Source organism: Phodopus roborovskii, unplaced genomic scaffold (genome assembly GCF_943737965.1).
Source record: "Phodopus roborovskii unplaced genomic scaffold, PHOROB, whole genome shotgun sequence".
NCBI classification, from domain to species: Eukaryota; Metazoa; Chordata; class Mammalia; order Rodentia; family Cricetidae; genus Phodopus; species Phodopus roborovskii.
The window spans coordinates 3,511,893-3,523,941 of record NW_026125506.1 but is presented as its reverse complement, the minus strand read 5'-3'; the positions used below and the strand labels follow the sequence as shown (position 1 = coordinate 3,523,941).

The 12,049-nt window shown below is 49.3% G+C and overlaps 1 protein-coding gene across 1 annotated transcript in view; it reads left to right on the top strand.

The window, feature by feature from the left end:
* Svop (SV2 related protein) overlaps positions 1-11,768 on the top strand; it is a 47,735-nt gene extending 35,967 nt beyond the window's left edge. The window contains exons 11-16 of the mRNA XM_051176453.1: positions 1,606-1,682; positions 4,725-4,832; positions 6,861-6,972; positions 8,841-8,922; positions 10,598-10,687; positions 11,562-11,768. Coding sequence (XP_051032410.1) covers positions 1,606-1,682; positions 4,725-4,832; positions 6,861-6,972; positions 8,841-8,922; positions 10,598-10,687; positions 11,562-11,768 — 676 coding nt within the window. The remainder of the gene's footprint in view (positions 1-1,605; positions 1,683-4,724; positions 4,833-6,860; positions 6,973-8,840; positions 8,923-10,597; positions 10,688-11,561) is intronic.
* Positions 11,769-12,049: the final 281 nt, after the last annotated feature.

Sequence of the window (12,049 nt, the reverse complement as noted above, 5' to 3'; positions counted from 1 at the left end):
CCTTTACTTTCCTCTTCGTAGGAGTCCAACTGTAGCCAACCCTCTCTCACTGCCCCACATCGCCTTCAGCAGCGCCAGTGGGGAGGCACCGTGTGGCTGGAGGGTCTGTGTTCTATTTCTAACCTGGTTCCAAGCTTCCTTCCCACCTTTTCCCATTGATCATGAGAGAGGGGTTCCCAGCATGGCCAATTACAGGGAAAAGGGAGAAAGGTTTGAGCTCTGCCTCCGCGTCCCTAAGAGCTGAACCAGTTCGCCAGGCACTTATTAAACACCTGCTGTGTACCCATGGGGTTTTCAGAAAGGGAGGCTGGATAGAACCGAGATGATTTCAAAGAAAAAAAAATTAAATAATTTTTAAAGAATCTGTAATTCACTTGGATCGATTTTGAATCCCAGAAGCAATTTGTGAGGAGGCTAATTTCAATCCTGTCAATTTCAAACCCAGTTCTTACCTCAAAGAGAAGAGAGTTTGTTCGGGAGCAAATTTGATGTGTCCCTGTGTGGGAGTGCTCAAATAAAGAGCTAGAAACAGAGATGCCTAAGGCAGGGCATTTGCCAAACGCCTCTGCTTGCCAGTCTCCATTACTGCAACGCGATCATTCTTATTTTCTTTTCTCCTTTTTTTTTTGTTCTTATTTATTTCTTTGGTGGGAACGAGCAGTTAATACATTCCATCAGTTTTCCCCGATAGTCGAAAGGATATTGGGTCAGAGGGAGGCGGTGAGGCAAAGACAGGGCTGTGTTCGAACTCCAGCCCTGTAGAATCTTCACTGCAGCATCTTGTTTGTTTCTGGTAACTTTGGTTTATATTTCTTCCCGCCCCTGGCCACACCCCTCACCCCCCCCCACTGTGTTGACTCAGGGTCTCCATTGTTGATTTACATCCTGTGGCACTAGAGGGGGTCATTCCTAAGATTTGACAGGGCAGGTGACTGGGAGGCTGTGATGGTAGAGCTGTGATGGAAGAGGCCTTTTGACATCACCAGCCGCCATGAGCCGCGTGAGAATTTCTCCTCTACCTTCTGTGTCTGACACTTATGTGTAACATATTACAGGAATGTTACACTTGAAGTTACAGTGGTCAAGAACACAGGATGTAGAGGACGAAGGAAACGGCATTTTATCCCATCAAAACAGCCTGCTTTAGTCAGGCTGACTGAGCCACAGGGGAGCTGCTTGCAGGCCTTATAACCGCATTGTCACCCCTCAGCCCCTGGTTGTGTTTGAGTCCCCACGTGGCTGTTTTATGAATATTCTAGTTCTGTACATTTTGAATGCAAATTCCAGGAGGGAAGAAGTGTCACTGCACTGTGAAATTCTAAAAATCACCTTCAGTGACCGCCACCCCCAGGTTAGCCCAGAAGCCCCTTAGATGCCAGCGGGAATGCCATGCTGTCCGTCTTGGGATGCTACACAGTCCATCTAGGTCCTTCCAAGAACAGATCATGTCCCTCTGTCCCATCATGATGTGTCACACCAGCCATCTTCCTGCTCAGGGTCCCTGAAAGGCTCCGAGACCCTGTAAAGATTGGTGAGGGAGTAGATCCTGGGGCTGGAAGGAGCCTTGCATCTCTCTGATGTCTCCATCCTGGTTTCCCTACGCAGGTTTTCCAATGCCTTTTCTTACTACGGCTTGGTTCTGCTCACCACGGAACTCTTCCAGGCAGGAGATGTCTGCAGCAGTGAGTATCACAGCCCTCTGTCTACACACACACACACACACACACACACACACACACACACACACACACACGTGCGCGCGCACACACACACACACACACACACACACACACACACACACACACCACGAACACAGTCACCCTCTCTCCCCTACAAGGTGCTGCCGGCATTGCTGTCGTTAATTCCCAGTTCCCAAGACTCTGGGCAACTTTGTGATGATGGAGGTGGCATGTGCCCAGTCCCCTAAGTCAGGCTTGGGCCCTGAAGTTGACAGCATTTACTGATAAACTGAGGTATCACTGACCAATCTCCCTTGAGGAAAGAGCAGTCTGCTTGCCCTGAGGGGATGTGAGGGGAGCTTTCAAACCCGCCAAAAGGCCAGAGGAGAGCACATATCAAGAGCTAAGGGGCATTCCCCCTTAGCACATATAACATCCTGGGTTCATTCCCCACCACCAAAATAAAGATCTATTTTTGTTTTGTTTAAGGCAGAAGCTGGCCTCTACTTCCTACGTGATGGATTATAGGTGTACACCATCACACTTAGATAAATGCTGAATTACAGGAATGTACCACCATGCCTAGTTCCCTAGTGGGTTTTTATGTTCTTAGATAGGGTCTCACTATATATCCCTGGCTAGCCTGGAACTTTCTACATAGACCAGGCTGACTTCAAACCTGTCTCTGCTTCCCAATGCTAGGATCAAAGGTGTACGCTGTCACATCCAGGCTTCTACTGGGTTTTTAAGAGCAGTTGTAGAGCTGGGTGGTGGTGGTCATTCACACCTTTGATCCCAGACAGATGCAGGTGGATCTCTGAGTTTGAGGTCAGCCTGATCAACAGAGTGAGTTCCAGGACAGCCAGGGCTACACAGAGAAACCCTGTCTCAAAACAAAACAAAAGAAAACAAAAATCCAAACAAACACACACACACACAGTTGTAGAATTGGAGAAAACCTCACTGTAAAAAACTACAACACTGAATGTATTGTGTATCCATGAATCTCCTCGGTCAGATTCTGTCCCTCAGCCTAGGGCCCCATTTGGTACAGGGAGGCTGGAGCTCACACAGGAGAGCAGCTGCCTCACAAGTCTGACACAGAAAGGACTGGACACCTCACTGGTAGGTTGGAATGCTCTGGAACCTTCCCAGAGCTGCAGCTTCTGTCTACAGGGCATCCCCAAGCCCTGGGCTGCCTCAGTCCTAAGGCCTCCTGATCCATTTTTCATTAATGGTCTTTAAAACCAGACTGCACAGAGCTAAAACAGTCTTTCCAAATCCCCCACCCTGCCCCCAAAGGGCTAAAGCACAGCTCCCAGTTTTATGTATGTGATCCTGGGCAGTGCCCTTCTCCAGTGAAAACAAGGTGTGTGTGTGGGGGGATCGGAGCTCCAACCCTTCCCTACAAGGGAATTTCCCACTGGGGATGGAACCCAGGGTTTCCGGCTTGCTGGGCAAGTGCTCTACCGCTAGTCACACCCTCCACCTGGGAACTTTGACACAATGCCAGCACCATTTAAACTCTCTCCAGACCGATTTAACTAGCATGGGTGAGGCTCATGTATTAGTCAGGTCTAAAAGCTCCCCGGGGGATTGTATTGTGAAGCAGGAATCACCAGACAAATTAAAGAAATAGAGAGAAATGGGCTGGAGCAGATGTGTAGACTGTTAGTCTGTTCTATCTGAAGGCAACTCTGGGATTCTGACACTGAATTCAGTAGAGGGGAAAGGAACCTTCAGGGTTTGCATGTAAAGCCCAAGGGATCATGGGTGACAGTTTCATACACTGGGTGCTGGGAAGGGACCCCAGTGGTAAAGTATGCCCTTATCGAGCCCTGAGGCCCTGGGTTCAATCCACCCAGCAGCATTTGTTAAATTATTCATTCATTACAGGTCTTAAATGGTACAGCCCCTTGGTTAACTGGGGGTGTTAATGAGAAGCTAAGCTCTGTAGAAGCACACCAACTGCAGATCTGGTTTTGAGGGGTTGGTATTGATTGAGCAGAGGGGACAGCCCCTCAGGCAGTGGACATCTGAGCACTGTCAGGAGACGGGAGGTTGGGATTAAAAGCCTGCAGCATTACCACTGCTTGGCAAGATATAATCTTTAGTTGGCCACACAGCCCACCATGCACAGGCAAGGAGGGATGTACTAGGCTTTTCCCTATGGGCTACCAACCAGCTCCCCAATCATGACATGGAGGCTTATTTTTACTTATAAATATGCTCAGCCTTAGCTTAGGCTTGTTTCTGGCCAGCTTTTATTTATCTATTTATTTTCCCTCTTTAACTTAATTAAATTAACCTGTTTCCCGTCACTATTTTTTATGTCCTACTCCATGTGTGCTGGCGGCTGCCTGGCTGGATCTGGCGTCTGTCTCTTTTTCTCTGTCCTTCTCTCTTCTTCCTTTCGACCTTACATTTCTCCTACTTATTCTCTGCCCCACAGCCAGCCTATCTCTCCTCTGCCTAGCTGTTGGCCTTTCAGCTTTTTATTAGACCAATCAGATGCCTTAGGCAGGCAAGGTAAAACAGATGCAACTCATCTTTACCTAATTAAACAGATGTAGCATAAACAAATGTAACACTCCTTAACACCGTTGAAACAATGTAACACTCCTTTACACAGTTGAAACAAATGTAACACTTCCTTTACACAGTTGAAACAATGTAACACTCCTTTACACAGTTGAAACAATGTAATGCTCCTTTACACAGTTGAAACAAATGTAACACTTCCTTTACACAGTTGAAACAATGTAACACTCCTTTACACAGTTGAAACAATGTAACACTCCTCTACACAGTTGAAACAATGTAATGCTCCTTTACACAGTTGAAACAATGTAACGCTCCTTTACACAGTTGAAACAATGTAACGCTCCTTTACACAGTTGAAACAATGTAAGGCTCCTTTACACAGTTGAAACAATGTAAGGCTCCTTTACATAGTTTTAGTCACCTCTACAATAGAGGGCTAGGATGCAGGAAGTTGTGGTACAAGACTGTGAGACTGTCCCTGCTCTTCTCTACCCACCCTAGTCTCCAGCCGGAAAAAAACGGTGGAAGCCAAATGCAGCTTGGCCTGTGAATACCTGAGCAAGGAGGATTACTTGGACCTGCTGTGGACCACCCTGTCTGAGTTCCCGGGTGAGGATGGGGGGGGGGCTACCATCTGTTTAGGATTTAAAAAAAAAAAAAAAGCAGGCCGTAAGGTTTTTGTTTTTGTTTGTTTTTTGTTTTCCTACACATTCCAAATAGTGGTGAGAGAGCCCTGAGAGTCAGACCCTACTTGAAGGCTAACAAGTCAGGCTGCCTAGTTTCAAGGATTCTGTCTAAAGAGCAAGACTCCTGGCTATTTCTGCAAGCAGTCACTCACTGTAACATGAACCCTACTGCAGCTCTGCCCCGCAGTGAGGGTCATATATTGCTGCCGGAGCTCCCTGTCCCAGTCTGCAACCATAAGGAAGGCCCAGGCAGGAGATGTGCAGGGCAGGTGCGTGGGAATCTCTGCTCCTTATGATAATGAAACACCTGAGGTATTTAGTGCACAGTTCTGAAGCTAACCAGCAGGATGCCAGTGTTGGCTCGGCTCTGGCCAGAACCTCCCCGTGGAAGTAGTGAAAGCCCTGGAGAGGAGAGACAAGAAGCCAGAGAGATGGGAGCCACCTCAGTGATACACTGAGGACCAACACATCAAACCATGTCCAAACCGCAGCATGGAGGAACCGCAAGCTCAGGGAGTACGGAACTTTTTAACTGGCTTCCAGAACCATTTGCCATTGCTCCAGAGGGAGTAGTGTCCTCACCCTCTAAGGCCATTTGTTGTATAAACAATCTTGAAATGACAGTCTAGGACAGAGAAGCAGCTCAGGGCTTGCACAGAGATGGGAGCCGTGGAGATTCCCCCACCCCACCCCCAGTCACTGGATGCACTAGAAAAGACCTGGCTGTGGTAGGAGCCATGGAACTTCCAAACCTGAACACCACGCAAAGGTGACCTGCCTCCCTCCCTCCCTTCCTTCCTCTCTTCCTCCTTCCCTCTCTTTCTCCCTCCCTCCCTTTCTCCCTCCTTCTCTCCCTCCCCCTCTCTCCCTCCCTCCCTCCCTCCTTTTCTCTCCCTGTCTGAAATGGATGAGGGCAAATCGAGTGCAGAGCCAATGCTAAATAGCTATTCAAGTGACTAAAGGTAGCCTCATGGTCATTCTGGCTCCCACAGCTTTCCATTTTTTCCACCATTTCATTCTGCTCAGCGAAGGCCAAGCAGAGTCCTCAGTACACCATCTTCAGCTGTTGCTTGGCTGGTCACCTCCACAGACAACCCCTCTCCAAGAGGTAACCACTCTGAAATGTGGAGTCTGCTTCAGTTCTTTATCGTGTTTGGTTTTGTTCCTGACATGTATCATCCTCCTAGAATGGGTCCTGACACTCAATAAGCAGTAATTAGATAAACATGAAAATTCGGGCTTAGGCTACCTTTTCTTTTTTCTTTTTTGAGACAGAGTTATAATCCTGGCTAGCTTGGAACTCACTCTGTAGATCAGGCTGGCCTCAAAGTCACAAACATCTTCCTTCCTTTGCCTCCTGAGCACTGGGATCAAAGGTGGCCACTGGCATTTGTTTTAGAAGACACTTGTAATGATTACTAGATACAGAATATATAATATAGTAACCTAAAGCACCATGCAGTATGGCGCACCATTTTACTAGTCCCGGTTCTAGACAGAGAAACCGAGGCACAGGGAAGATGAGCTCCTGGTTACACAGCAAGTTAGAATAAACAAGAGTCCTTTGAACCCAACGAGGTATGAGTTCCAGCCTGGATGTTCTGCTGCCTAGTTACCACGGATGCCATCCTTCAGGTTCCCGTGACGCCTGTCTTATTGCCTTGTTCCTTCTAACAACAGATCACCCTTTCCCTCAGAGACTTGGGATAGTACACACTTGTCTCCTGGTTGCTGTGACCAGATCAGGGACCCGGAAGTGGCTTCCCAGGTCCCCGCTTTTATCGACTCTCACGTAGATGCAGCAGGCATTGGCCCAGAGTCTCTGTGTTGTCTGAAAGCTGGGCTGGGCTAGAACCTGGAGTTCATGGGTTCAGCAGGGCTGGTTCACTCTCAGGAGTGGAAGATGACTTAGGATGAGAAGTTACCTGCCATGTCCCTGTTCTCCCGGCAGGTGTCCTCGTGACTCTGTGGGTCATCGACCGCCTGGGCCGCAAGAAGACCATGGCCTTGTGTTTCGTTATCTTCTCCCTCTGTAGCCTCCTGCTGTTCATCTGCATTGGAAGGTGGGTATCAGGAGGAACCCCAGCCCCTCACCAGCACTAAGTAAGGCTCATGGCACTTCACGACAGACAGATGGTCAGGCTCAAGGTCAAAGCCCAAGGTCAAACTCTGTGTCTCAGTTTTATTTCTAAGAACTTCAAGTTTAGAGTTCCCATGTGTCTTAACAACTGTCCTATTGCTGTGAAGAGGCACCATGACCACAGCAATCCTTATACAGAAAAACATTTCACTGGAACGGGCTAACAGTTCAGAGGTTTAGTCCATTATCACCGTGGTGGGGAGCAGCGGCGCTGGAGGAGTAGCTGAGTTTTACGTAGGATCTGCAGGCAGCAGGAAGAGAAAGAGATGCTGGGTCTGGCTTGTGCTCTGAAACCTCAAAGCCCACCCCTGGTGACACACTTCCTCCAACACAGCTACCCCTCTTCATCCCCTTCAAATAGCCACTAAAGATGGCAGTTTCTGTCCCGCCTGGCCCCAAATAAACACACAAAGACTTATATTAATTTATAAACTGTTGGCCAATGTCTATGGCTTCTTATTGGCTAGCTCGGTCTTAAGTATTAACCCATTTCTATTCATCTATGTATTGCCGAGTGGCCGTGGCCTACCCATTCGACATGCCACTCCCTGATGACTAAATACCCAAATCTATGAGCCTGTGGGGACCTCTCTTACTCAAACCACCCCACCATGACATCCCCAAACAAGAGTACAGCATGGCCCCTGAAGTTGTACATCGGTTAAAATGATGTTTGATGGAAATAGACTTTGCTTCAAACAGATCCTTCTGAAGATATATTTTCTGTAGTTTTCCAACTCGTAAGAGGCACTGAATGTAGAAATTGTTGTGCCCTAATTCTGAGCCCCCCAAATCACCAAGAGACCCATTCTGATGCAAAAGCAAAGAGGCTTTTATTATTTGATGAGTTAACTTTATTAACTGGGGTCTTCTGTCCCTTCATCATGGTGGGTGGCAGTGAGAACAACCCAAAAGAGCCTCCAGGCAGGAAACTTATTGGGTAGCACAAGGGGCGTGTCTGGGGTCTACAACAGTCTCAGAATTGGTGCACTTCTAGGATCGAGCGACCTGTCCTGTGCTGATTGGTCAACTGGTTGCTATGGCCTGTAGGCCCTCCCAGGGTGGTTGCAAGCCACTGATATGCCACTGTTATCTTTAAGCATGTCCAGGGCTCATAAAGCACATGCGGAGCCCACCAGATAAGTTCTGATTGGTTCCTTGCCATGTGGAGGGTGGAGGGTATCTGATCTCCTAGTGACTGGGGCAGGTCTGGCAAGGTCAGAAGGCTGGGAACTCAGCAACATGTGCTGAGTCAGAGGCCTACATCTTGCTGGGTCTTTTCTGCAGCCTGTCATGGCTGCTCAAGCAGGGGACTGGGTAAGGGTGTGGTCCCTTCCACATGATCCCTGAGGGTCCCCAGACCAATCCCTCCCTCCGAGGAGTCAGTGGACCACAGGAGGTGGGGAGAGATGGGTCTTAGACCCCAAAGGGTTAGAAATCTGGGTCATCAAAGGATGCCCTAAGAATGCCAAACATGGTCCTGCTAGGACCCACGGCCTCACAGTGCTCTGCCACGGAGCCTCAGCTCCCCGGGGATTTCAACCATTCAGACTGTTATCCACACTCCCAGTGGTGTACCACAGGCGTTCCCATCTCAGCTAGGTGTGCCCGGTGTAGAACAGTGTACTGTAGAGCAAAGCTTTAATGACAGCACTTAGAGGTGTGTCTGTGTGTCTGCTGGGACAGGGGACCTTTGCTTTGCTGATCCAGGTGTCAATTTTTCCTGAAAGGTAGCATCATGTGGAGAGAATGAGACAGAATAAAAACTCACACCTGTTTTCTCCTCCCCAGAAACATGCTCACCCTCTTACTCTTCATTGCAAGAGCATTTATTTCTGGAGGCTTCCAAGCGGCCTATGTTTACACGCCTGAGGTAGGAGAGATGCCTGACAGTGGGTGGGGTCTGGGTGGTGCCAGTGCCCCTCATTTCTTCCACTCGCTTTGCAATTACTTTTGTTTGTTTGTTTGTTTTTTCTGCTCATACAAGATGCAAGTTTGGTATAAAAATTCCAGAGGTTGCCTAAGTGTGTGGAGCCAAAGGGGATGGGGCAGGGCCCACACCCTCCCTTCTGGAGACAACCTTCTGCCATGCTTTCGAGCTAGGCAGGCAGCTCAATGCCAAAGTGTTTGCCTTCCTGCTCAAAGGGCCTGGGTTTGAAAAGGAATAAAAAACAACAACAAACGGAGCAGTTAAAAAAAAAAAAAACTTTAACGTTCTCTGAGCCTGAATAAACCAGCTGGCTATTGGTGACCATGAAGAACTGAGTAGGTGACAACCCTTCCAAGCGGTGGGTGTCTGTGTAGCCTGTGGAAACCCAGACTGGGAGCTGGAGAGACAGCTCAGTGGTTAAAGCACAGGTTGGTCTTCCAGAGGGACCTGAGTTTGGTTCCCAGCACCCACAATTGCCTGTAAATCCAGCTCCAGGGGCTCTGACACCCTCTTCTGGCCTCTCAGGGTGCACACACACACACACACCATACATACAAACACATACTCAGACAACAAAATAAGAAACAAACAAACTAGTATAGAAAACCAGACAAAGGTGTACAAGGGCCAACAGCTTTTCCAACAAAATGAAACCCTCAAAACAGCACATGCAGAAGCATCTTAGAGTATGGTGCACCCCATCCGTGTCCTGCACCCCATCCGTGTCCTGCACCCCATCCGTGTCCTGCACCCCATCCGTGTCCTGCTTCCATTAGCTCTGGATGAGCAGAAGGCACATTCGGTGTGGTTGAAATAAGCAGTTTTACAAATAAAGCACATGGGGACCTTGGCAGATTCCATGGCAGGCAGACAGAGCTTAAGTGAGAAGTTTTATTTATAAGGGGAGGAAGGGGGAAGGAAGAGAACAGAGGTAAAGAGACACAGAGACAGAGAGGACAGAAGAGAAGAGGGAGACAGGAAAAGTCCACTCTGCCCCAGGGAGGAGATCAGAAGTAGGTGGAGGTCTTTCTTTTAGAGGGGTCCTTTGCACCTGTGTGCAGACTGTACTCATGGAACCCTGGGCTGACCAGGGCACTGCCTGAGTGTATCCTGCCAGGTGACAGGGGCAGGCCAGCCTAATGCCTGAATCCTTACACACAGAGCCTGCAGAAGAGCTGCCATTGCTGACTTCAGCATGGAACTCTTCAAGCTCTCCAGCAGAGAAAACCAGAACTATAGTATTAATCCCTTTATTCAATTCATATTGAGCACCAGCCATATGCTAGACACCTACATACAATCAATAATTATGTGTGTGTATCCTGTGTTATACATGGTGTCCAGCTCTCCCCACTGAACCGTTTACACAGCTTTTTCCACGGCACTGGGATGGAACCCAGGGCCTCCCCACACCCCAACACCACCATTGTTAACTAGAAGATCCAGTTGTGCAATACCTCCCTGAGCACTGAAAGAAAATGAGGTAAATGGGTTCCTGTCCGTAGCCAACCTCATGCTCTCTGCCTTGGGTGAACCTCCTACCTCCTTCACCCCCTTCCCACCGTCTGTCCTGAGTGGGAAGTGGTGAGTGAGGTCTGTATCCCCCGTGACATTCCAGGTGTACCCCACGGCGACGAGGGCGCTGGGCCTGGGCACCTGCAGCGGCATGGCAAGAGTGGGCGCCCTTATTACTCCGTTCATTGCTCAGGTAAGGTTGCCTCAAATACAGACCCAGGAGGTGGCCAGCTGTGACTGTAGACTGGACGGCATTTCCCAGCAAGCCCAGGAGGGAAGAGGGAAGAGCCTCAGGAGGAAAAAGGGCCCAAGGCCATTGGGCAGGCAGAGACTCAGATGTGCCGGGGATAGACCTCAGCTCTTCCCAGTGCAGAAGGCCCTCTGGGTACCAGAGGATTGGGAGGGTGGGGTCCCAGCTACTTTGGGAGGCAGGGGTGGGAGGAGGATGGCTTCAGGGCAGAGTTCAGGGCCAAGGTGAAGGTGAGTTGTTGGCCCAAAGAACAAACCCCACGTCTGTCTTCCTTTTCTGAATTGACTGATTTGGGTGAGTTACCAAATTTGATAACTCTGCGTGCTGCTCAACAGTCCTGTCCATGCCTAAATATCCAGCTTTTTAGTCTCCATCATCTTTGAAGGAGTAGCTCACATAATTAGATGTGATTGCCGTAAAGCTAAAGTTGGGTCAGCGAGATGCTTACCGCCCAGTCTGATGACTAATGGCGAGTGCCACCACAGTCCAGCAGCGGTTTTGGTTTTTGATGCAAGGTCTTACTATATATCTGGGACTGACTTGGATGCAGGATTCTCTTGTCCCTACCCTCCCGAGTGCTGGGTTTAAAAGTGTGCATCACCACCACCCAGACAGCGTACAGAATCTTAAGCCTAACCGGCCAGAGTTCAAATCTCAGCCCTATCATTATACGAGCCTGAATATGCTCCTTAGGCTGTTTGTTGAGATATGTCTTATTCTGTAGCCCAGGCTGGCCTTGAACTCCAGCAATCCTCTGTCAGTCATACGGCCTGCCTGCGACTCTGAGATGTTCTTATCTACCTCCATCCCTCCCTAGGTGATGCTGGAATCTTCTGTGTACCTGACCTTGGCCGTCTACAGTGGCTGCTGCCTCCTGGCGGCTGTGGCCTCCTGCTTTTTGCCCATTGAGACCAAAGGCCGAGGACTGCAGGAATCCAGCCACCGGGAGTGGGGCCAGGAGATGGTTGGTCGAGGGACCAACAGTAAAAGTGTCCCCAGGTCGAACTCTGGCTCTCAGGAATAATAACCCTGGGGGTTGAGCTGGTCTTTGAGGTTGCAGAGCCTAGGGAGCTGGCAGAGCCCAGCTGGGCCGCTTATGGTCACTGCCTACATCAAGAACTTACCCAAGGGGTTGATGTGGACTGACAAGGTTTTGTGTCTTCACCGTGTTTGGCCATGTTCATCGAGGGTCACCCGCTCCAGGAAGATGGGGTGGCATTCACTCCAGGGGGTTCTCTGTGGTGGGGGGAGTTTTGTACATCACTGTGGATGTGCACGGGGGAATTGCTATTGTGGGAGGGTCCC